Source organism: Callorhinus ursinus, unplaced genomic scaffold, assembly GCF_003265705.2.
Source record: "Callorhinus ursinus isolate GAN/ISIS: 27379988/994484 unplaced genomic scaffold, GSC_fseal_2.0 scaffold8, whole genome shotgun sequence".
Classification (NCBI taxonomy): domain Eukaryota; kingdom Metazoa; phylum Chordata; class Mammalia; order Carnivora; family Otariidae; genus Callorhinus; species Callorhinus ursinus.
Genome location: NW_027397070.1, coordinates 33519629 through 33544485, shown reverse-complemented (window position 1 = coordinate 33544485; position 24857 = coordinate 33519629). Strand labels below are relative to the sequence as shown.

The following is a 24857-nucleotide window of genomic DNA, read 5'->3' as shown; positions in this document are numbered from 1 at the left end:
TGAGAGTTTGACTTCTTCTTTGCCAATTCGGATGCCTTTTATTTCATTTTGTTGACTGATTGCTGTGGCTAGGACTTCTAATACTATGTTGAATAGCAGTGGTGAGAGTGGACATCCCTGCCACGTTCCTGACCTTAGGGGGAAAGCTCTTAGTTTTTCCCCATTGAGAATGATATTCGCTGTGGGTTTTTCATAGATGGCTTTTATGATATTGAGGTACGTACCCTCCATCCCTATACTCTGAAGAGTTTTGATCAAGAAAGGATGCTGTACTTTGTCAAATGCTTTTTCTGCATCTATTGAGAGGATCATATGATTCTTGTTCTTTCTTTTGTTAATGTATTGTATCATGTTGACTGATTTGCAGATGTTGAACCAACCTTGCAGCCCAGGGATAAATCCCACTTGGTTGTGGTGAATAATCCTGTTAATGTACTGCTGGATCCTATTGGCTAGTATTTTGGTGAGAATTTTGGTATCCATGTTCATCAGGGATATTGGTCTGTAATTCTCCTTTTTGATGGGGTCTTTGGTTTTGGGATCAAGGTAATGGTGGCCTCATAAAATGAGTTTGGAAGTTTTCCTTCCATTTCTATTTTTTGGAACAGTTTCAGAAGAATAGGTATTAATTCTTCTTGAAATGTTTGATAGAATTCCCCTGCGAAGCCATCTGGCCCTGGGCTTTTGTTGGGAGATTTTTGATGACTGCTTCAATTTCCTTAGTGGTTATAGGTCTGTTCAGGTTTCCTATTTCTTCCTGGTTCAGTTTTGGTAGTTGATACATCTCTAGGAATGCATCCATTTCTTCCAGGTTATCTAATTTGCTGGCATAGAGTTGCTTATAATATGTTCTTATAATTGTTTGTATTTCTTTGGTGTTGGTTGTGATCTCTCCTCTTGCATTCATGATTTTGTTGATTTGGGTCATTTCTCTTTTCTTTTTGATAAGTCTGGCCAGGGGTTTATCAATTTTGTTAATTCTTTCAAAGAGCCAGCTCCTAGTTTCATTGATCTGTTCTACTGTTCTTTTGGTTTCTATTTCATTGATTTCTGCTCTGATCTTTATTATTTCTCTTCTGCTCCTGGGTTTAAGCTTTATTTGCTGTTCTTTCTCCAGCTCCTTTAGGTGTAGGGTTAGGTTGTGTATTTGAGACCTTTCTTGTTTCTTGAGAAAGGTTTGTATTGCTATATACTTTCTGTATCCCAAAGATTTTGAACAGTTGTGTTTTCATTTTCATTTGTTTCCATGAATTTTTTTAATTCTTTAATTTCCTGGTTACCCATTCATTCTTTAGTAGGATGCTCTTTAGCCTCCATGTATTTGAGTTCTTTCCGACTTTCCTCTTGTGGTTGAGTTCTAGTTTCAAAGCATTGTGGTCTGAAAATATGCAGGGAATAATCCCAATCTTTTCGTACCGGTTGAAACCTGATTTGTGAGCTAGGATGTGATCTATTCTGGAGAGTGTTCCAGGGGCACTAAAGAAGAATGTGTATTCTGTTGCTTTGGGATAGAATGTTCTGAATATATCTGTGAAGTCCATTTGGTCCAGTGTATCATTTAAAGTCTTTATTTCCTTGTTGATCTTTTGCTTAGATGATCTGTCCATTTCAGTGAGGGGGGTGTTAAAGTCCCCCACTATTATTGTATTGTTGTCGATGTGTTTCTTTGCTTTTGTTAATAATTGGCTTATATAATTGGGTGCTCCCACATTAGGGGCATAGATATTTACAATTGTTAGATCTTCTTGTTGGATAGACGCTTTAAGTAGGATATAGTGTCCTTCCTCATCTCTTATTACAGTCTTTGGTATAAAATCTAATTTGTCTGATATAAGGATTGCCACCCCAGCTTTCTTTTGCTGTCCATTAACATGGTAAATGGTTTTCCACTCCCTCACTTTCAATCTGGGGGTGTCTTTGGGTCTAAAATGAGTCTCTTGCAGACAGCATATCGATGGGTCTTGTTTTTTAATCCAATCTGATAGCCTGTGTCTTTTGATTGGGGCATTTAGTCCATTTACATTCAGGGTAACTACTGAAAGATATGAATTTAGTGCCATTGTATTGCCTTTAAGGTGACTGTTACTGTATATTGTCTGTGTTCCTTTCTGGTCTATGTTGCTTTTAGGCTCTGTTTTTGCTTAGAGGACCCCTTTCCATATTTCTTGTAGGACTGGTTTTGTGTTTGCAAATTCCTTTAGTTTTTGTTTGTCCTGGAAGCTTTTTATCTCTCCTTTTATTTTCAATGACAGTCTAGCTGGATAAAGTATTCTTGGCTGCATATTTTTCTCATTTAGTGCTCTGAATATATCATGCCAGTCCTTTCTGGCCTGCCAAGTCTCTGTGGATAGGTCTGTTGCCAATCTAATGTTTCTACCATTGTAGGTTACATATCTCTTCTCCCGAGCTGCTTTCAGGATTTCCTCTTTGTCTCTGAGACTCGTAAGTTTTACTATTAGATGTCGGGGTGTTGACCTATTATTATTGATTTTGAGAGGGGTTCTCTGAGCCTCCTGGATTTTGATGCCTGTTTCCTTCCCCAAATTAGGGAAGTTCTCTGCTATAATTTGCTCTAGTATACCTTCGGCCCCTCTCTTTCTTCTTCTTCTGGGATCCCAATTATTCTAATGTTGTTTCATTTATGGTATCGCTAATCTCTCGAATTCTGCCCTCGTGATCCAGTAGTTGTTTATCTTTCTTTTTCTCAGCTTCTTTATTTTCCATCATTGGGTCTTCTATATCACTGATTCTCTCTTCTGCCTCATTTATCCTGGCAGTTAGCACCCCCATTTTTTATTACACCTCATTAATAGCCTTTTTGATTTTGACTTGGTTAGATTTTAGTTCTTTTATTTCTCCAGAAAGGGTTTCTCTAATAACTTCCATGCTTTTTTCAAGCCCAGCTAATATCTTTAAAATCATCACTCTGAACTCTAGTTCCAACATCATACTAATGTCTATATTGAGTAGGTCCCTGGCAGTTGGTACTGCCTCTTGTTTTTTTTGTTGAGGTGATTTTTTCTGTCTTGTCATTTTGTCCAGAGGAGAATAGATGAATGAGAGAACAAAATGCTAACAGGGTAACAACGTCCCCAGAAAATATACTCTAAACAAATCAGAAAAGACCTGAAACTGAGGGAAAAGAAAGGGAAAGAAAGAAAAAAGAAAAAGATAAAAACAAAAACAGAACAAAACAAAACAAAAAAAACAGAATCTGATCAAATATGATCAGCCTGGTGCATAGGTCAGTGGCACACACTAGACTTTGGGTGTATTTTGGTCTTTTAGAAGAAAGTGCCTCCCAAAATTTTAAAGAAAGAAAAACTTATATATGTACAAAAATAAGGGTTAATACAATGAAGGGATGGAATATGAATGTAAAGATTAAAATTATAAAAAATTTTATAAAAGGAATTGATAAGAAGTTGTTTGAAAAAAAGGTTTTAAAAAAAAGGGAGAGAATGTGATCAGGCAGGAGACTAGAACAAAGTCATACACTAGAGATTTAGAGTATGTTTTGATATTAGAAGAAACTGTATTTCAAAATTTTAAAGAGAGAACAACTTATATATATATATATATATATGCCAAAAATAAGGGTAACTACTATGAAGGGATAGAATATGACTCTAAAAAAGGGATTGATAAGATGCTGGTTGAAAAAGGGGGAAAAAAAAGACAGTTAAAAAAATGAACTTTGAAAGACTAAAGAATCATGGTAAAAAAGCCAGGGATTCTATGTGCAGTATTCCCCTAGCGCTGGAGTTCTGCCATTCTCATTGATCGGTAAACTTGGTCTTGGCTGGCTGTTCTTGCTGATCTTCTGGGGGAGGGGCCTGTTGCCGTGATTCCCAAATGTCTTTGCAAGAGGTGGAATTGCCCCTGCCCTTGTTGGGTCAGGCTAAGTAATCTGCTCGGGTTTGTTTCAGGAGTTTTTGTTCCCTGCAAGCTTTCCATACAGCTTTGCAGGATGAGAGTGAAAATGGCGGCCTCCCAGTCTCCGCCCTGGAGGAGCTGAGAACTCGGGTCCCCACTCCTCAGTGCGCCCCCAGAGAAAAGCAGTCAGTCACTCCCATCTCCCTGGTCTCCGGCCGCACTCTGTGCTCACTCGGCCTGTGACTGAGCGTTTCTATCTCTGGCACCTGACCCCATGTGGAGTCTCCAAACCCAGCAGATCCCTGCGGTGTGCTCCCGCGCGCTCCTCCCCGGGGAGGAAGGGGAGTCTCCCCGGATCTGCCGCTTGTTGGGTCCCTGATGGAAGAGCAGTGGCCCGACTGTCACCGATCACAGTTTATGGCAACCCTGAGCTGAGAGCCCGCACCTCGGCTCCGTCTCTGCAGCTGGCTTCCCCGCTCTGATACCTGGAAGCTCTGCTGCACTCAGGCACCCCCGGTCTCTCTGTGACCCCGAGGGTCCTGAGACCACACTGTCCCAGGCAGGGTTCCACCCCCTGCTTAGCCACTGGAGCGACGTCCCTCAGTGGAGCCGACTTCTAAAAGTTCCGATTTTGTGCTCCGCGGCTCTATCACTTGCCAGAAGCGGTGGACGGAGGCCTCCTCCCCTGCCGTCTAGCCTCCGAATATCGCCTAAGATTCACTTCTCCGCACGTCCTACCTTCCAGAAAGTGGTCACTTTTCTGTTCAGAGAGTTGTTGCTATTCTTTTCTTCGATCTCCTGTTGAGTTTGTAGGTGTTCAGAATGGTTTGATCCCTATCCAGCTGAATTCCTGGGACCAGATGAAATCTAGGTCTCCTAACCCAATAGAGACATCTTAAGTACAAAGTTCACTAATGAGTACTATTCTTGTCCTTGAATAGAAATATTTAACAAGAGGCAGCCATAGTATCTCATCAAAGAGGTTTTGAGCCAGAGTTTCTATTGATGTTATATTTTCTTATCCTAAGTGTAGGTTGTACGGATCCTGCTGAATGATCTCAGTTTATTAATCCCAGTTCTTATTTCAATATGAATTATTACTCTGTGGTTTTTCCATCAGTGTTTACTACCTTGCTACACTTTTATCATAATTTATAGGAGAGGTCCCAAGATGTATAATTGCATATTTAATATAGAATTACATCACTCAATACTTATGGCATAGTCATTGTGTGCTAGGTAATATACCCAGGCTCTATAGTCGCCCATGTGACTGACACCCCTCAAAGGAAATGTGAAGCAAGTCCTCTACTTCAATTGCTTTGTTTTTTTTTTTCCTAGATGGCTGAGAAACTACATAAAAATCGTTTAGAGAACAAAGACCTACAGGAGAAATTGAGTACTCTTACCAGGCAATATAAGATTGTCTTAAGTGAGGAGGATAAACTTTTTATGCAGAAACAGAAAATTTACAATGAGTATGTTTCTATCCACGATCTGTACATGAATCGACATGCCATAGTTATGGGGTGCTTTCCCTGGCCACAAAATGGTGACTCCCCACTTCAGCTTATCCTAGTTTTCAAATCTGTTGACAACAGTGAAATATTATTTCCCCAAAATAAACACACTCCTAATCTGCCTCTATACATACAGGGTAATGCTTTCCTCCTATGGGTCAGATCAAATCCATAAACACCGTGTGCATTATATTTACTTCTAAATGAGATTCCTGAAAAAAAAAAAAATCCTGCTTTTACCCCATGAGACTGTCTAGAGAAACTGTGAGATGCACCTTCATCAGAAACTGGCTTTGCACCTCTATCCCCTATCTCAGAGAAAGCTTTGGTCATTGACACAATCCCCTAACCCAGAGACTGGAAAATTATTCAAGGAAATTCCTATCTTTTACTCTCTGTTGGACTCCATTCAAGCACCAAGGCTTGTCGATTCTACCTCCCTGCTATTTCTCAAATATATCCCATTTTCCTCTCCAACTCCATTCTTGTCACCTCTTTCAACTTCTTTGCTCTGGCTTGTCCCTTAAAAGTTCTTCCCACTGTCAGCTTTACCCCCCTTCACTTGTTGCCCTCCCTTCCACCAGAATGATCCTTCTGAAACATCCTTGTGATGCCATTCCTTTTCATCAGTCACTGCATTGTAATCCGCGGGGTACTGATCTCTCCGTCCTGCTGAACTCTGACCAGATCAGGGTAGTTGTCCCGCCTTACTCACTGCTATATCCCCTTGGATATAGCTTAGAAAATAGTGGGCATTCACCAATAGATTCTTAATGAATACAGAATAATATCTTGCAAGCATGAATTATCTAAGTAATCATCACTACAGGTGAAGTTGGATCACAGGGAAGCATAATTACAGCACCCAGGCGCACTTCTGTGAAACTGAGTTTGTGGTCCGTGTGGTATTTGCTCTGCAGAGAGTTGTTGCGATCATTGTATCAAATCCAATTGAGTTGCCTACTGAGAATCTGTTGTTAGTAGTTCTTTAGGCAAAACTTTTTCCCAGATCAATCCTAAGTTATCAGTTTTAATCATAAAATGTGCTGATGAGAAATAATTGTAACACTAAAACATTTACTGTTGTTACTGGTTTTTGTCTTCAGCTGGGGCTGCCATAACTAAACACCATACACCGGGTGGTTTCAACAACAGAAACTGATTTCTCAGTTCCAGAGGCTGGGTGTCCAGGATCAGGGTGTCTGCGTGGTCAGGTTCTGATGAAGAGTCCTTTTTCCTAGCTTGCACCTGGCTGCCTTCTCACTACGTTTTTACATGGTAGAGAGAGGGAGAGGATAAGCTCTCTGGTGTCTCTTGGTACAAGGGCCCCCACCCCATCATGTCCTCATCTAATCAGGTGACCTGATCACTTTGCAAAAGCCCCATCTTCAAATACCATCAAGCTGGGTATTAGGGCCTCAACGTATGAATTTGTGGGGGACACAATTCAGTCCATAGCAGTTTTGAAGAAGACGGGACACTTACATTTTGAAGAAGATGAGACACTTACAAACAGAGCACTTTCTGTTACAGGAATGTCCCTCTCAATGTCTGGAAAAAACTGACATTGAACAAAACTGTACACTTCCCATTCTCTCTGCAAATTGGAGGCAAAATATAACCACTTTTTATAAAATGCCTCATGGGTGCCACGCCACACACTGGCTTGAGCAATTGACATCTCATTTAATCCTGATACCTGGTGAGATAGGCATTATGGGCCCTATTTTATGAATGGAGAACCTGAGGCTCATCCACAGGCAGATTTTCTTTTTGAGGTCACACTGCTAGAAAGAGATAAAGCCAGTATTTAAAGTTGGTCTGACTGACTCCTTCAATTTTCACAAAAGAACATGGTAGAATTGATAAATGCATTACAAGAGATGTCCCCACTAGGAGGGATGGAGTCTACAGAATCCTTGTGGTTTTATGATTACTATTGCAATTAATGCTCTTTCCATGGCTTGGGGATTTTCATAAGTTTAGATTTAGCCACCACTAGCAAAAAGATTTTGTTTCTATTTTTACTAATTTGTTTGGTAAGTAGTTTATGAGCTGAACTTTCCAGCCTACTTTCTACATTCTTATTTGTGATTCTATATCCTCTTGGTGAGGAGTGAAAAATGATGATTTCACCCTTCAACATATGATAACTCTGTGTTTTTCATGGTAGAAATCAGAAACAACTGGCATTTATTACTCAGAAAGAAAACTTCCTATCACAAAGAAAAGTAGACATCAAAAATATGGAAGAAGGACTTGTCACACTCCATGATCTTCATCGGTAGGTTTGTTGCCTTGGAAACTTTTCATCTTCATCTTCTCTGCTTTTATTTTTTAATATATGATAACAATAGAACTGATAACCTCTGATGTCCTATAGAAAAGGAGGCATATAATTCACTGTCTCTGTTTTAGAGTCTAGAATAGTTACTATCATTGAATCTATTGTTGAAAGGATAGGCAGGTCCGAAGTTCCATACAAGCTGCTGGATGTGAGAATGGACCAATCATCAGCAGTTTAGTAACAAGAATGTGCCTGAACATTATCACAACACCGACCCCCTATGGTGTTCATTTCTGCCATTCTAAATCACTTTAATTTTTCTGATTAAAAAAATAATGGTTGCACCTGATTTTAAAATTCACATATAGAAATGTGTAACTTAGAAGACTAAAAGTTACCTTAACCTCCATCTCCCCCCAGAGATGTCACTGTATGCTTTCCATATAGGAGTGTGTTTATACATCCAAAAATTGGATTGCTCTTACATCTGGGTAACTTACACAATATTATGTTTCAGTTATATCTCAAGAAGCTGGAAAAAAATGTGTCTGGGAAAATGATAAAACAAATACGGTAAATGGTAACATTTGGAGAAATTGGTGAAAGGGATATGGGAACACTTAACTGATTTTAAAACTATTTCAGAAGAAGACAAAATTCATGTATATGGGACCTCATTCCTCTCTTTAACTGTATAATATTTCTTTTACAGATTATGCTGTTTTATTTAACCAGTACCCTACTGGTGGACTTTGTTTTTGTGTTTTCTATATACAAGCACTTTTCAAAGTTCACATCATATAAAGATATACTTTAACATGTATATCTCTGTCCACCTATACAACTATTTCTTTATAATAAGGTCCTAAAAGTTGAATTACTGGATCAAAGGGGATGCGTATTTTTTGTTTTTATAATTTGAATATATTTTATTATTTGAATATAGGGCAGTGGAGGAACTAGCTTATAGAACTAAGATAGTGGTGATCGAATTTGACCTGTACCAACAGAAATCTAGAACACAGCAGGATGTGTGGGTTGCTTGTCCTTAGGCTGTTAAACAGCATATTTAAACATTTCTCATGTTGGTTTCAGAAGAGAAACTGTGAACTCTTCCCTGTGAAAGAGCAGGAAAACAGAATTGGGTTGAGTAGGGGTCCTATTTTCCACATGAATAATGCAGATTCCATAACCAGTTGTTACACCATCATTGCTCTGGGCACCAGGAAGCTCAGAGCTAAATGTGTGACCCAGTATCAGTTTCCGCTTAGGATTTTTATATTATTGTTCCATTATTTTAAACTAGTTCAACTCCTCGGTGGATTAAACCAAATACATAAGTAAATAAAATCAATGAGGTTGGGGCACATTGTGAAGAACCTTGCAGTTCCAGGGGAGGGTAGTAGATTTATTGAGGTGGGAAATCAAGAGCCCACACTATGATTCAGACAGAGAAAAAAAGCAGGAACATGGTTATATTTCTAGTTTCACAACATTACATATTCTGTTTCAGTTATAAATATTTCTATTTTCCAAAAGACATAAAGTCACATTTTACTTCTCTACATATGAAGCACTGATAGGAAAAACAGAATAAAAATAATCAAGGCTTCTAATACTTGTGTTAGACTCTTCATGTTTCTAGCCATCCTAGATTCACAAGAAAATCTTCCATCCTCAATTGCTACTTAACCCTAGTACAAAAATCAATATAGGCTTTCTGAATTACACGTTGCATCAGATCAAGACTCAGTCTAGAATCCAAAGTTCCTCACCGGTTTTTTAACCTTTACCCATCCTGTGTCACCGTTATTACTTCCCTAGATGTCCTCTGTCTGCAGCAAGTCTGTGTTGGTCAGAAGAGTCTTCACTTGCTTCTCCTTTTCCGTGTCTTTGCAAATGATGACACCCTTTTCATGGTGGGTTTCCACCTCCATTCTGGGAATCTATCTTCTTCCCTCTGTTAAACATTAACCTCCAATAACCCTTCCTCAGTTGCCTCCCCAGAATCTATTCTTCCTTTCCCTTGGGTATCCGCCATGATACTTGCAAAATCAGTTTGCACTTGTACGAAATCATAATTTTATCTTTCTCTGAGTCTACACTACCTTTAGTTGTTTCACTAGGTTTGGTTTGTCTCCCGATTAGATGGTAGTCTTCTTGTGCATAAGAAGGATGTATAAAGTCTTTTATAGATTCTGCTAGCTTCCATGAATGCAAAACCTAATGTACGTTTTCTTGTTTTCAGAGCAACAAAAGCCGTTTATCAGAAACAAATAAAAATCCTGAATGATAACTTGGAAAGAGAAAATCAGAGATGGTAAAAAAAAAAAATTCATTTGTGTTATGAGTAGTATATGTTTATCTTAATGAACAGTGCCCCAAAGTAGGGAGGAAATCAGAGTACTTGTTGCTTGCTAGGGTCCAAGGAAATTAGCTTCCTAAATTGAATTGTGTGAGTTCTCTCAGGTCTAGATGTGTTTGTTAGTTTGATGTTGGGGCATTGAACAGACCCAGAGTTTTCCATTTCAATCAAGTAAACTCACCAAAGAGTGAAATTGCCAAGATTTGTGCAGGGCCTCTTGCTCACCAGGCTTCTGTGTGGACCAGTAGGGGAGGGGACAGAGGAGCACAGATAAACGTACAGGCTCTGGAGACGGGCTACTTTGGCTGCTTTGTCTTCCTCTAGTTCTGTGACCGAGGCTGCGTTATTTAGCAATCTCTCTGCTCCAATTCCTATAAAGTGGCCGATGATGGTAGCACCCACCTCGCGAGGTCACCATGAATGGTAGAGGAGATGATCTATATCAAGTATTGAGATGACTCCCTGGCACCTAGGAAGTAGTCACAAAAACTTAGTTGTATTTTATTTTTGTTGTCATTGCTATTAATATCATGTATAAGACTCCAGTTGCACATTTTGACCCTTCTCCACTGTACCTTTTTTATGTTGCAGTGGAGAGAAAAATTTGAGAACCCAGAAGGTTGAAATCTCTTATTAGCCTTCTGGATAATTTAGGGAATTTCCCTGCTATTTCTGCCTGGGTCTCTCCTCTCCGCCATCTGCCCCTGAACCTTCCCCATTTCTATCCTTTACCTAAAGAAGGGGAGCTGCCATGTGTGGTTTGTCCACTGTCCTGCTGGACGTACCAACACGGCCCGTGAGATGTAGCAGCTGGTGAAGACGGACCACGTTGACACAGCATTTCGGCTTATTTTTTCAGCTGATGTGCATGGTCCGCACCACCAAGAGCATAGTTTTGTACAATCATAGTAAGATTTGTTTTGCTTTGAATTCCTTCATCTTTTCAGGAAACATGTCAATTTAATGATGATCCTTTGTATTCTAATTTCTAGTATTATAACTCAGTGGAAAGTAGCTTGTTTCCGAAAAAAACATGCACGTTGGAGGAAGAGGCTAAACATTGAAATAGGAGAAATTTTAGATAAAATTCAGACTTCGGAATTCAGACGCACTGAATTATTACAAGAGGTAAAGGAACTCAAGGGACTTAATAGTATTACTCCATGTTAGTATGGACTTAGAATTATTACTGCATATCAGTGATTCTCCTTCAATGCCTAATTAAACCTTACCTTATTAAAAGATGTCTTCCTTTCTGGTGATGTTTAGAGTGAAGTATTTAACTTTCTTAAGAAATGTGTCTATTTTTGTATATTGACTGTAGGGATTTGGCAAACAAAGTAGCACTTCTCTCTAGAAGATGCCTTGGAAACAGGCAACCAGAGACTTATTTGATGTTAACTTTTGGAGAAACTCTCTCTCTAAAAAAAAAAAAAAAAAAAAAAAAGAACAAACATCACTAATTCAGCTCCAGTAGTGGCCCTCTGCTCACCGTCCGGCCCCCACCACTCCCATTCCCCATTTCCTCATGCAGTTTATAGATATTGTTTGGTGAATAAATTAACCTCTGCAGGGAAAATAGTGTTCCTCTCAGTGGTTACTATGAAATAATATAACCTAACACTGGAGCCAAGTCTCATGCAAAGAGATATTCACTCTTGGCTGTTTGAAAATGTAATGCCGACAGCTACAAAGGCAAACGGCAAATCTTCAGGTTTTTGTTTTTGTTTCTGTTTTCTTTTCTAATTAGACCACTGTACGAGAAAAAGAGATCAGTGAATTTTTGGCAGAGATTGAAAAAGTTACATTGGAATTAAAACAAGAGAAGGAGGAATTTATTGTCAAAGAAAAAAAGTTAATTCAAGAGTTGAGCAAGTATGAGGTAAGTTTTGTTTTACATCTAAGAATAATTTTAGATGACTCTATGGGTGGTATAGTTCATGCTATTCTACTCAGTTCAGTGTAAAATCTTCCAGTGTGAGCAAGGCTACAATTTCATTATGATCCTTCCTTTTTTTTTTTCCTTAAAAAAGAGCAACAAAAACTTTTTTTTTTTCCCAGTTAGAAAAGAGAATCAGACACTCCACATTAGGTAGAAGTGCTGGCAAGGTCCATGGGGACAGGTGGAGGACAGCAGGAAGCCATGGTGAGCTGGCACGGGACTGGCTGGGGAGAGCAGCAAAGGGTGAGGGAGGCCAATCAGGCCAAACTCAGAAATCCTCATTAAAGAGAGGGCATCCCACTGAGTTGGAGCTGCCAGGAGCCGATCTGGGATGAGCATGGATGCTAGATGAGGTCGAGAGAAAAGGCACAGAGTACCCAGGGGGCCCAGAGGTGGCCGGTCTCTGGAAACACAACAGAAGACACCCATTTTCAAGGTGATGGTGTTACCTTGAAAGGTAAGGGGCTGTTTCTCGGAGACCTAACTTGGTACATTGGAATGAGGAGAAAAGGGATGGTGGGAGAAGCCCTCCTAAACTTGATTTGTTTTGAAGAGGAAGAGGCCTGGCTGCATGAAAGAGGGGCTTTCTTTGAAGACAGAAGTCCCTTGCCGGAGCGGGGCGAGCAGGGAGTCCTGATGTTTCAAAGTTTAGATCTTGCCAAGCCTACGCCTCCCTGCACAACCCCCACCAAATCCTGCAGAAACCGTCCTCAGTTAACTGGTCCAAGAAAAGCCAGTTCTTTCTAATAGGAATAACAAAAGGAACAGCTATATCTTCCACACAAAAACACTAAGAGAGAAACGAGTGAAAGGGGGAACAGAAGTTTCCAACAACTGAAGAACACTCAGAAAGATGGTGCTGGAATGCATGACATCTGTGATCAAATGCTCCTCCATAAATTTAAAAAAAAATTGGAATTTTGTAGACGTGCCAAGGAAGATCAGCAACATAGAAATCTAGGACCTCAGGGAAGAGGTGTCTGAAGGGGATGGCCAGAAATAAGAAGAGGTGAGAGGGAAACCGGCATGACTCAGGGAACAAAGAAGGGAGAGAAAGCACTACACAAATTCAGACAACTTAGAAGAAACAGAAGGAAGAGGAGTCAGGGCGGGAAGCGTTTCTCTGTCGGTTGCTGTCTGTCTGGGTGCCTAGTATTCTAGATGCTGAAAAACAAAAAGAAAAAAAAAAAAAGACAGCAAAACTCTGCCCTTATGGTGCCTACATCCCAGTGGAGAGAGATTGAAAATAAACAAGATAAACAAGTGGCGGACATTATGGAACCCACAAACTCTCTGTGGGGCACTCCTGAGCAAGGACTGTCCATTAGCGGAGTCCTGCCTGGGGTAGAAATGGCCCCACCCTTGCACCACCTCCTTGCTCAGTCAGTGGATTGGGGGCCACCTCTCGAAGAGCATGACCTTCACTAGATGACCAAGGAGACTCTGAAGGAGCTGACCCCTGGAGGCTGGTAGCTGGCCACACTCCTTGCCACAAGGCAGTGAGTCATTCCTTGAGGGGCGATCCAAGAGGGAGGGGCATTCCCAGGTCTGCTGCCTTATAGGCCATTGTGAGGACTTTGTCTTTTCTCTGCCTGGGCTGGCAAGCCGGAAGAGGGTTCTTTTAAATAGAATCTCTCTAGCTGCTATGTTGAGTAAAATTTAGGAAAGCAACGGTGGGTGCAGGAAGACCAATGAGGAAGCTAGAGCAATATTCTAAGTGGTTTAAGTAGCTCGAACCAGAGTGGTAACTGAGGAAGTGATCGAAAGTAGGCAGTCCGCATGTCAGGTATTTCTTGAGACAGAGCGGACAGGGTTTACCATCATGCTTAATGGTAAACCAATGGAGGCAAGCCCCTTCAAGTCAGCAGTAAGGTAAGGACGCTAGGTAACATTGCATTCAAGCTCAAACAGTGCATTAGGCGAGATCAGTAGACCGTCCTCCCCGCTTGCCAGGCTGTGTGCCCGCTGCAGGGCTGTGCCCACCTGTGTCTAATTCACACAAAGGCCTGGACAGATGGCAGCTTGTGTGCCACTATTATAAAGCAACCACCTCCTTTCCCCTTGGTAATCCTCATCAATAACCCAGAGCAATTGGAAATTGGAGTCCCATTTCTGCCTTTGGTGCAGTGGCATGAGGAGCCACAGGATTTTTACCTTATTCTGATCCAGTGCTGACGCAGTGAGCACGAGTGGATCTGCTGGACCGTACAGCCCCGTGTATAGCAGGGTTCAGTCTGAGCAGCAGAGCCACCAGGAAAGGGGTCCATTAGAGGATTGGACCTTCTGCAGCGGGGGGAGCTGGTTACACAGTCTAGTGAGGCTGTCAGCTTCCCGTCTGGAGCTGGGGCCTGAAGGCTGCAGGGCAAGCAGGTGGGAAGGGAAGGTGGACAGGGAGTCACAGGATGAGCTGAACTCATCCCAATGAGCAGGGAATGGGACCTGCATCCGTCTCTTTTCCAAGGCTCCAATTCCAAGGGGTTGTGGCAAAAGCCAGAGCCCATCGTCACTGAACTAAGTGTACATGTGGCTCAGGACTCGGGGAAGCTTGAAGGAGCTGAAGAAGCTGTGGTTCTGACTGACTGAGCCAGCAGACAACTCAGGCTAACGTGCCTGAAATGCAGCAGCACCCGGTACCCAAACCCTCCCCGAAAGCATGAAACAAGAGCGTGGTTTCTTGTCAGGGTAGTGCTAGCAGCTAAGTCCGTGTAGGCGATAAGGAAGAATTCGTGCATTCACATACCTCCTGAGACCCCCAAGCTATTCTCTTAGAGAACATAGTATAGCTAATACACAACTGAGTTTCATAACACTGCAGCATGGAAAAATTTACTCCTGATTCTGCACTGTAACAGGTTTAAATTATGGTAGTGTTTTGTTTAAAGCTTTTATTTATTTTAAAAAGAGAGGGCGCATGTGAGCAGGAGGAGGGGCAGAGGGGGGAGGGAGAGGGGCAAGCAGACTCCACACAGTATGGAGCCTGGCATGGGGCTCAGTCCCACGACCCCAAGATCATGACCTGAGCTGAAACCAAGAGTTAGCCGCTTAATTGACTGAGACACCCAGGTGCCCCATTAAATTACGGTGTTTTTTGGTATCTTTTTGTCTTTCTGTATTTATTCCTAAGGACTTAATGGCAGTTTGGGAGGGGACATATTAGGCTGGCACTTCACTGTATTAATTAGGGCACAGACAAGCTGCTTTATCAAAGAGATGCCAAAATACAGTGAACATAAGCAAGACGTGTGTAGTTAAGGGTTGGCAACCCTCTCTCCTTTATTGGGAAATTGACTTTGGCTTAACTTTCTGGGTCATTCCCTAGAGCCTGGTAAAGTTAGACAACTAAAGTTGTATTATCAGGCAACATTATTTGTATAGAATAACGCATGATTGGTATGCCGCATGTTGATGGGGAAAATAACTGGTGGGAAACTAGAGCATTGGGTTTCCCTGGGCTTGGTGCCTCTTCTAAGTGGGCATGTCCCTTCTGGGGACCTAGAAGGTATACCCAAAAGGTGTTGTTCCTATTTGAGCATGAAACTTCAAAGCCAGGGAGGCTATCCCATCCACCCATGTGGGTGTCTTCCGCTTCCATCTGAGTTATCACTTTGGTGTGGGTCAAAGGACACTAGCCTCTGGTCAGCTGTGTTTGAGGGTACCTCCCTGGGGAAGCATGCCAAGCATTGCCCTGCTGGTACCTGGGGGGTTCCTTTGCATTATTTGTGTATGCAACTTGGATAAAAATAAAAAGTAAAAAAAATTTTTTTTTATGAATAAAATGGGTCAAGTATGACCTGTTCAAACCTTAAGAATCTGAGTATCTAGTTGAGAAGATCCCCTGATGTGATCCTTACAGAAGAGAAATGTTTACTTCTCTTTCCCATTACAGGCCAAAGGGAAGGGGTCCAAGGTTGGCAGGGCAGCTCCACCATCCTCAGCATGAGGCTAGCATTGGCGGATCCAAGTGGCAGCTTCCCTTCTCATTCTTTTCCAGCCAGGCAAGGGAGGGAAGGACCAAGGGGACACAGGCTGCTTCCTGTTGAAGGGGGAGGACCCAGAAGTGGCACACATCACTTCGGCTCACAAACTCATTAGTCACACCCACTTGCAAAGAAAGCTGAGAAATCGCTGTAGCTGGCAGCCGTGTGCTGAACTAGAACCGAGAAATCCTGATATTGAAGGACAGAATAGCTAGTAAATGTCAGCTGGCTGTCTCTGCTGTAGTCACCGTTATAAACCCATCCTGACTTTCTAAGAGAGGTCCAACTATTGGTCCCTTTGAAACTAAATAAAACCTGATTAATTAAGCAAGCATCTTTATGTTTTGTTTGGGGCACTTTCTGCCCATTTAGTGTAGTAATATATGTAATTATTTCTATCCCCTCCCCATTTCTTATTTACATCCACACTTCTTAGGACTTGTGTGTATTCTGTTTTGCTCCCTGTTTTTTTTCCCCATAAAATATGATCAACTAAGATTTTCTCAAACAGATGTTTAGGGTAGCACTAATGGGATCTTAGCAATAGAGCCAGAGAACTGAATGGATCTTTGGAGAGCCCATTGAATCTAATCTCCTTACCTTATAGATTGACAGAGAGTCAATCAGCGAACAAATATTTTTCAAATACATAGTGTGTTGCAGATACCTTTCTGTGCATCTCAGGGTAAGAGGACACTAAGAACTCTCCCTCTTGAAGAACTTACGTTCTACTTTGGAGTGTAAATTGTGTACATTCTCTAAAATTGTGCTCACAATTAGCTTTTTTTTTTCTTTAAAGAAAAGATTTGTTGAGGAAACGCAAAGTAATAAAGTAAAGGAAGAAGAGCTAGTCGAGTGTCTTCCACAACTTCAAGTGGCAGAAGAAGAGTACAAAAGCAAAAGTGGAAAATTTGAAGAGCTCAGTAATATTATTACAGGTATGTATGAGGCTCTTAGGAATTGACCTTAAGCCCAGGTAAGGATGTCATGTTGTCTTCTAACACGAGGCGGGTCATCAGTCACAAGCCAATGGTGAAATTCTCCAAACTTTTCCTATCACCTTTAATTCCCTCTTCTCTAATTTTTGCCTCATCTACTGATTTCTTCTCCTTTACATCACTGTTGCTCTTGTTAAATTTTTCCTTTTCTCTTTTAAAGACTTTAAAATTAAGTAGCAACTGTATTATGTGGTTTCTCTCTGTACTTTGTAAAGGTAGAAAACACTCCTTTAACTGCTACCATGTGGAGTGTTATTTGTTTCTTTTTTTAAAGATTTATTTATTTTAGAGAGAGAGCACACAATCAGGGAGAGGGGCATAGGGAGAGAGAGAGAATCTTAAGTAGACTCCCCTCTGAGCATGGGGACAGAAATCAAAACTGTGTCAAAAAGATACAATCTTATGGAAACCCAGTATATTGAAATGTAAAACAAATATTTTAAAGTGAATAGTGGTAATTGCCAAGGAAAGTGAATTTTAAGAATATAAGATTATAAGCCTCAAATAACCAAAGTAATATAAAAAGTAATATAATATAAAAGTAAGTAATATAAAAAGAAAACCAAAGCTGGAGGCATCACAATTCTGGACATCAAGCTATATTACAAAGCTGTAATCATCAAGACAGCATGGTACTGGCACTAAAACAGCCACATAGATCAATGGAACAGAATAGAAAACCCAGAAATGGACCCTCAACTCTATGGCCAACTAATCTTTGACAAAGCAGGAAAGAATATCCAATGGAAAAATTCTCTTCAACAAGTGGTGTTGGGAAAATTGGACAGCCACATGCAGAAGAATAAAACTGGACCACTTTCTTACACCATACACAAAAATAGACTCAAAATGGATAAAAGACCTAAATGTGAGACAGGAATCCATCAAAATCCTAGAGGACAACACAGGCAGCAACCTCTCTGACCTCAGCAGCAGCAACTTTATGCTAGACATGTCTTCCAAGACAAGGAAGCAAAAGCAAAAATGATTGGGACTTCATCAAGATAAAAAGCTTCACAGCAAAGGAAACAGTCAACAAAACTAAAAGGCAACCTATGGAATGGGAGAAGATATTTGCAAATGTCTTATCAGATAAAGGGCTAGTATCCAAAATCTATAAAGAACTTATCAAACTCAACACCCAAAAAACAAAAAAATCTAGTCAAGAAATGGACAGAAGACATGAACAGACATTTCTGCAAAGAAGACATCCAGATGGCCAGTAAACACATGAAAAAGTGCTCAACATCACTCGGCATCAGGGAAATACAAATCAAAACCTCAATGAGATACCACCTCACACCAGTCACAATGGCTAAAATTAACAAGTCAGGAAACAACAGATGTTGGCAAGGATGTGGAGAAAGGGGAACCCTCCTACACTGTTGGTGGGAATGCAAGCTGGTGCAGCCACTCTGGAAAACAGTTTGGAGGTTCCTCAAGACGTTAAAAATAGAACTACCCTGTAACCTAGCAATTGCACTACTAGGTATTTATCCAAAGAATACAAACTTAGTGATCTGAAGGGGGACCTGCACCCCAATGTTTGTAGCAGCAATGTCCACAATAACCAAACTACGGAAAGAGCCCAGAGGTCCATCAACAGATGAATGGATAAAGAAGATACACACACACACACACACACACACACACACACTGGAATATTCCTCAGCCATCAAAAAGATGAAATCTTGCCATTTACAATGATGTAGATGGAACTAGAGGCTATTATGCTAAACAAAATAAGTCAGAGAAGGACAAATACCATATGATTTCACTCATATGTGGAATTTAAGGTACAAAACAGATGAACGTAGGGGAAGGGAAGGAGAAATAAAATAAGAGGAAAATAGAGAGGGAGACAAGCCATAAGAGACTCTTAACTATAGGAAACAAACTGAGGGTTGTAGGAGGGGAGGTGGATGGGAGATGGGGTAACAGGGTGATGGGCATTAAGGAGGGCACTTGAAGTAATGAGCACTGGCTGTTGTCTGCAACTGATGAATCACTGAATTCTACCTCTGAAACTAATAATACAGTGTATGTTAAGTTAAATTTAAATAAAAATTAAAAAATAAAATGTTATAAGAATAAGTACTTTGGATAATTGGTCTGGTTGCCATTCCTCCATTGATTTTCCAATTATGCCAGATTTTCATTTAGTTAACTCAGGTAGATTTTTTTTTTTTTTTGCTACTTCTACCAAGAATCATGATACACATGTGCTCTATCCCCAATCTTTCCTCCCGTCCCTTCTTGTGCTAAGGTGGAGGATGTAAGAAACAGGATGAGTATGAAAATAAGCAATGTATTGCCATATATTGCAAGTTCTGATTCTCTTGAGGGAAAGAAAAGAGAGAACTACTAAAGAAAGTAGAGAAAAGACGGGAAGGCAAGAGAAAGGTAGAAAAGGGACCATAAGAACAATGTGTTCCAGAGAGTAGGGAAATATGCTTTACCTGCCAGCAGTGAGACTTACAGAGGATAGAATTGGCTCAGTACATCTAAAAAACAATGTAATGACTTTTGGTTAAATATGATGGGTAAAACATGCATCTATCTTTTCTCCCTAATGAAACTTCATAAAAAATGTATGTAAAAAATGTTTTTTAGGGGAAAAAGTTATAAACTCACAAGTACAGAGACTGTCAGAGAATATATCCACAGATAATAAGCATCAACAAATTTTTAGAAGGTGTAATTGGATAGAGTTGTCAACAGGAAGGGAAATATGAATAGCAAGTGCCTGCAAAAAAGCATACCATGAAAGCAAGACGTTCTCTTCACAGGAGAGACAATGCCAGGGCAAGTCTTGGGCATTGGAGGACCCTGATACCTTGAAGCTGAGATGAGTCACAGGGCTAAAGATTGGTCGAAAATCTTTATAACAAGCAATGATACCTGCAGGTCAGATGCCCTCTTCCGTGCAGCTAAGTGACTATTCCTCCCAACAGATTCTAAACTGCAGGATATCAAATATAACTGAGGGTAGAAGACAGATGCTGTGCAGAGACCCCCTTCCACTGCTTAGCTTGGCGAAGGCTGCCAGCCCATTGTGTGTGACTATTCTGTAATCCCTTCCCCACTCTGAAGAAGGAGGTGGTTGGATTCTTCTCTAAGGAAACCAAACCATCCCAGAGAAAAACCGTACATAATCTAATATTTGAGGATTCCCCCAACAAAATGGCTGGTCCCTTCCTGATCACTGTATAGTGAAATCCACCCAGGAACTGAAATTTTAGTGCCTCATGCTTAAATAGGATTAGACAATCAAAGATCACCAGACACCTCAGGAAAAATTCCAAAATGAAAGGTAGAAACTAAAGCAGACAGAAAAACAGAAGTTGCTGGAAACATAGATGACACAAAGAATCTAAGAATACTTTTAAAGATATATTCTCAGAGAATATATATTCAGGTATTCACATTATATATAATGTGTATTTATAGTCTCTACATATGTTATAGAGGATATATCTTAAAGTTCTATTTGTAGAGAAAAAGATACTGCATTTATGATAAAAGAACAAGATGCTTAAAGAAAGAACAGAAAACAAGAAAGAGCTCTTAGAAATGAAAAATATAACAAACCAAAATTTTAAAATTCAATAGGATTCTAAGAAAAGTTGAGGAAATCTCTCCAAAAATAGAACAAAAAATAAGGAGCTGAGGAACAGGTTAAAAGAGTAAGAAAATTAGAAGACTATTCTGAGATGTTGAATATCTAACAGGAAGGCCAGAAAAAAAGAAGATAGAAAAAAAATACAAAGGATAAAGTTATCAAAGAAATAATGCAAAAATATTTCTCAGAATTGGAGAATATGATTTTCCTATTTGAAAAGGCCCATCAAATCCCCAGGGCAATTTCTGAAAGAAAAGACACTAAGTACATTACTTTGGGATTTCAGGAGAAAAAAAAATATCCCAAAGGCTTCTAGAGAGAAAAAGCAGATCTTACACAAAATATTAGTAATCAGAATGATTTTAGACTTCTTAACTGTAATATTATACTAGACGTTAGAAAACATTGCCTTCAAAATTCTGAGAGAAAATACTTTCCAACATTAGCTGCCCAACCAAACTATTAGTCAAGTACAAATATAGAATAGAGATGCATTCAGATATATAAGATCTCAAAATGTTTCATTTACTCTGTCTCAAGAACTTAGTACAAAACTTGCTTCAACAAAGAGGGAATAAATCAAGAAAAAGAGGACGATGTGAAATTCAGGAAACAGGAGTCCAGCATAAGGGGGATGCAAAGGAAAGTCCCAGGTGTTCAGCTGCGCAGGAGGCCTAAAGAAAAACAAACACAGAAAGCAGTGGGGAAGGGAAGGTGAATGGAGCTGAAAGATCACCTAAGGTGTTTGACCACATGAGAAGTAATATTTGGAAGATTTTATGATTCTATTCCAGATTTTAATGAATTAATGTGTACATGGAAAACTAAGCAAGTAAAAAAAAGTGAGGCTATTTTTAACTCCTAGAAAAACAAAAAATTATACCAGAGAAGAGGTATAATTATACAACACCATTTGTCTCATCTGTGAATAATATTTACATTGTCATAATGATCTAAATAGTTAAAATCCATTTTTAAAAACGTGAATTTATGGGGAGGTTAGAAGGGGAAACAGAGGTAGGTTGTAAGTGTGGGTGGGGGGCATGGGGATGGGAGTAAGCATTCTATGTTCTCTTCTATATTAGGAAGAAAGTAGAAAATGTCTTAAAATGAAAAATCAAGAAATAGCCATATAAGCATTTATTTAAAAAATGAAAGAAAAAGTCAAAGTGAGTTTAAAAATGGTTAATTCAGAGGAGTCAAACATAGGGGTAGGTACTACATTGGAAAGCACCTGACGTCTGTTTTTTGTTATAAGCCTTATAATAGTATATGACTTTTAAAATTAGACACATGCCTTATTTTCATTTTTTAAAGCTAAACATTGTGGGTATTTATTTTTTCTCTTATAGAGCAAAAGCAGGAGCAGAATTTACTAAATGATTACATTTCTCAAATGGCAAAAGACTTTTCGAGATATTTTAGCAACACGGTAAAGAGTCAATGCATTCCTCCTTCTTTCATTTATTAGAATACTGATATATACAAATTGTAATTGTGTGTGTGTGTGTGTGTGTGTATGTATGTAAACATAGAGACTCTAGATGCAACTAACGTGTAATCATGGGAAAATCATTGGGGGGCCTCAGTTTTCTTATTTAAGTTAGAGACTGGAAGATGCTTTCTAAGGTTCTTTTCAGATCTGTTATTCTGTAATTTCCTGTGAAGACCAAGATAAGTGCACAGAGGTTGCAGAGGTGGGGAGGGAGTGGTCTATATGAAATGAGAAAAGGTGAAGAGACGTTTACTACCTTTTTTAAATGTATAATAAGTAGTTAATGATAAACATATGTGTGTAGAGTTGGCCAATTAAAAATAGAAACATTCTATTTTTTGAGATGCACTGATATCAAAAGTAACTTTTAACATGTTGTGGGTATAGAGAAGGATGAAGGGGAAGAGTACTAGTAAGTATATTATATATGCAATTATATTTTCTTAGTCAGATTCTGCTAGTGATGATTATACAATGACTAAAGATTATGTGATTTATAACAGTATAATGACTAAGAACCAAATACAGAATTCAGTAGAAAATTCTGAAGAATCCATAAAGTAATATTCTTTTCTCCTCAAGAAAACTGAAATTTTCCCTGAAAAAGCCTCAATAAAGTCCACTTCCTTCTCCCCCATTTTTGCCATACAGTTGTTCATATATCAAATATATTCTATTTTATGAAATTGTTTCAACAACTTAACTTGCTTCCCAGAGTTTATGAAAAAATTTCCATAAATCAGCTTTGGGGTTTTATTTATTTTTTATTCAGATATAATTAACATATAGTGTTATATTAGTTTCAGGTGTACAATATGATCATGCAACAGTGCTATGCAGTATGCAGTGCTCATCACAATAAGTGCACTCTTAATCCTCTTTACTTACTATACCCATCCTGGCACCCACCACCCCTCTGGCAACCACCAGTTTGTTCTCTGTATTTAAGAGTCTGTTTTTTGTCTGTGTATTTTTACTGTTTGTTTTGTTTCTAAATGCCATGTAAGAGTGAAATCAATATGGTATTTGTCTTTCCCTGGCTGACTTATTTCACTCAGCATTATACACTCGAGGTCCATCCATGTTATTGCAAATGGCAAGATCTCATTTGTTTTTATGGCTGAGGAATATTCCATTCTGTATATATATACCACATCTCCTTTATCCATTCATTTATCCATGGACACTTAGGTTGCTTCTATATCTTGGCTATTGTAAATAATGCTACAATTAACTGAGGGGTGGATATATCCCTTTAAATTAGCTTTCCATATTCTTTGGGTAAATGCCCAGGTAGTACGATTCCTGGATTGTAGGATATTTTTATTTTTAATTTTTCAAGGAAATTCCATACTGTTTTCCACGGTAGCTGTACCAATTTGCATTCCCACCAAAAGTGCCCGAGGGTTCCTTTTTCTCCACATTCTCACCAACACTTGTTGTTTCTTGAGTTTTTTGTTTTAGCCATCCTGACAGGTGTGAGGTGATATCTCATTGTGATTTTGGTTTGCATTTTCCGGCCGATGGGTGATGTTGAGCATCTTTTCACGTGTCCGTTGGCCATCTGAATGTCTTCTTTGGAGAAATGTCTGTTCATGTCTTTTGCTCATTTTTAAATTGGACTACTTGGTTTTTTAGTGTTTGAGTTGTACAAGTTCTTTATATTTTTGGATACTAATATGTGTATGTCAGATATGTCATTTGCAAATATCTTCTCCCCTTCATTAGGTTGTTTTTTAGTTTTGTTGATTTCTTCCTTTGCTGTGCAGAAGCTTTTTGTTTTGATGTAGTCCCAATAGTTTATTTTTGCTTTTGTTTCCCTTCCCTCAGGAGACATACCTAGAAAAATGTTGCTATGGCTGATCTCAGAGAAATTACTACCTGTGATCTCTTCTAGAATTTTTATGGTATCAGGTTTCCTATTTAGGTCTTTAATCCATTTTGAGTTTATTTCTGTGTATGGTGTAAGAAGGTGGTTTAGCTTCATTCTTTTGCATGTAGATGTACAGTTTTCCCATCACTGTTTGTAGAAGAGACTGTCTTTATTGCATATTCTTGCCTCCCTTGTTGAAGATTAATTGACCATATAATTGTGGGCTTATTTCTGGGCTCTCTATTCTGTACCATTGGTTTATATGTCTATTTTTGTGCAAGTACCATACTGTTTTCATTACTATGGCTTTGTAGAATATTATGAAATCTGGGATTGTAATACCTCCAGTTTTGTTCTTTTTAAGCTTGCTTTGGCTATTCAGGGTCTTGTGATGTTCCATACAAATTTTAGTATTATTTGTTCTAGTTCTGTGAGAAATACTATTGGTATTTTGATAAGGATTGCATTAAATCCGTAGATTGCCTTGGGTAGTATGAACGTTTAAACAATATTTGTTCTCCCAGTCTATGAGTATGGGTTATCTTTCCATTTGTTTGTGTCATCTTCTATTTCTTTCATCAATGTTTTATAGTCAGAGTACAAGCCTTTCACCTCCTTGGTTAAGCTTATTCCTAGGTATTTTATTATCTTTGATGCAATTGTAAGTGGGACTGTTTCCTTAATTTCTCTTTCTGCTACTTCATTACTGGTGTATAGAAATGCAACAGGTTTCTATATATTGATTCTTATCCTGCTAACTTAATGAATCCATTTATCAGTTCTAGTAGTTTTTTGGTGGAGTCTTCAGGGTTTTCTATATAGAGTATCATGTCATCTGCAAACAGTGAAATTTTTACTTACCAATCTGGATACCTTTTACTTCTTTTACTTGTCTAATTGCT

General features: G+C 39.4%; 1 protein-coding gene across 4 annotated transcripts in view; it reads left to right on the top strand.

Moving 5' to 3' along the window:
• CCDC175 (coiled-coil domain containing 175) overlaps positions 1-24857 on the top strand; it is a 70646-nt gene that overhangs the window by 25642 nt on the left and 20147 nt on the right. For 3 of the 4 annotated variants that reach the window (XM_073895297.1, XM_025869936.2, XM_073895298.1), the window contains exons 9-15: positions 5218-5354; positions 7570-7680; positions 9932-10003; positions 11041-11176; positions 11799-11930; positions 16767-16905; positions 21940-22019. In XM_073895297.1, the coding sequence (XP_073751398.1) occupies positions 5218-5354; positions 7570-7680; positions 9932-10003; positions 11041-11176; positions 11799-11930; positions 16767-16905; positions 21940-22019 (807 nt within the window). The remainder of the gene's footprint in view (positions 1-5217; positions 5355-7569; positions 7681-9931; positions 10004-11040; positions 11177-11798; positions 11931-16766; positions 16906-21939; positions 22020-24857) is intronic. The other variant, XM_073895296.1, reaches the window with a different exon arrangement.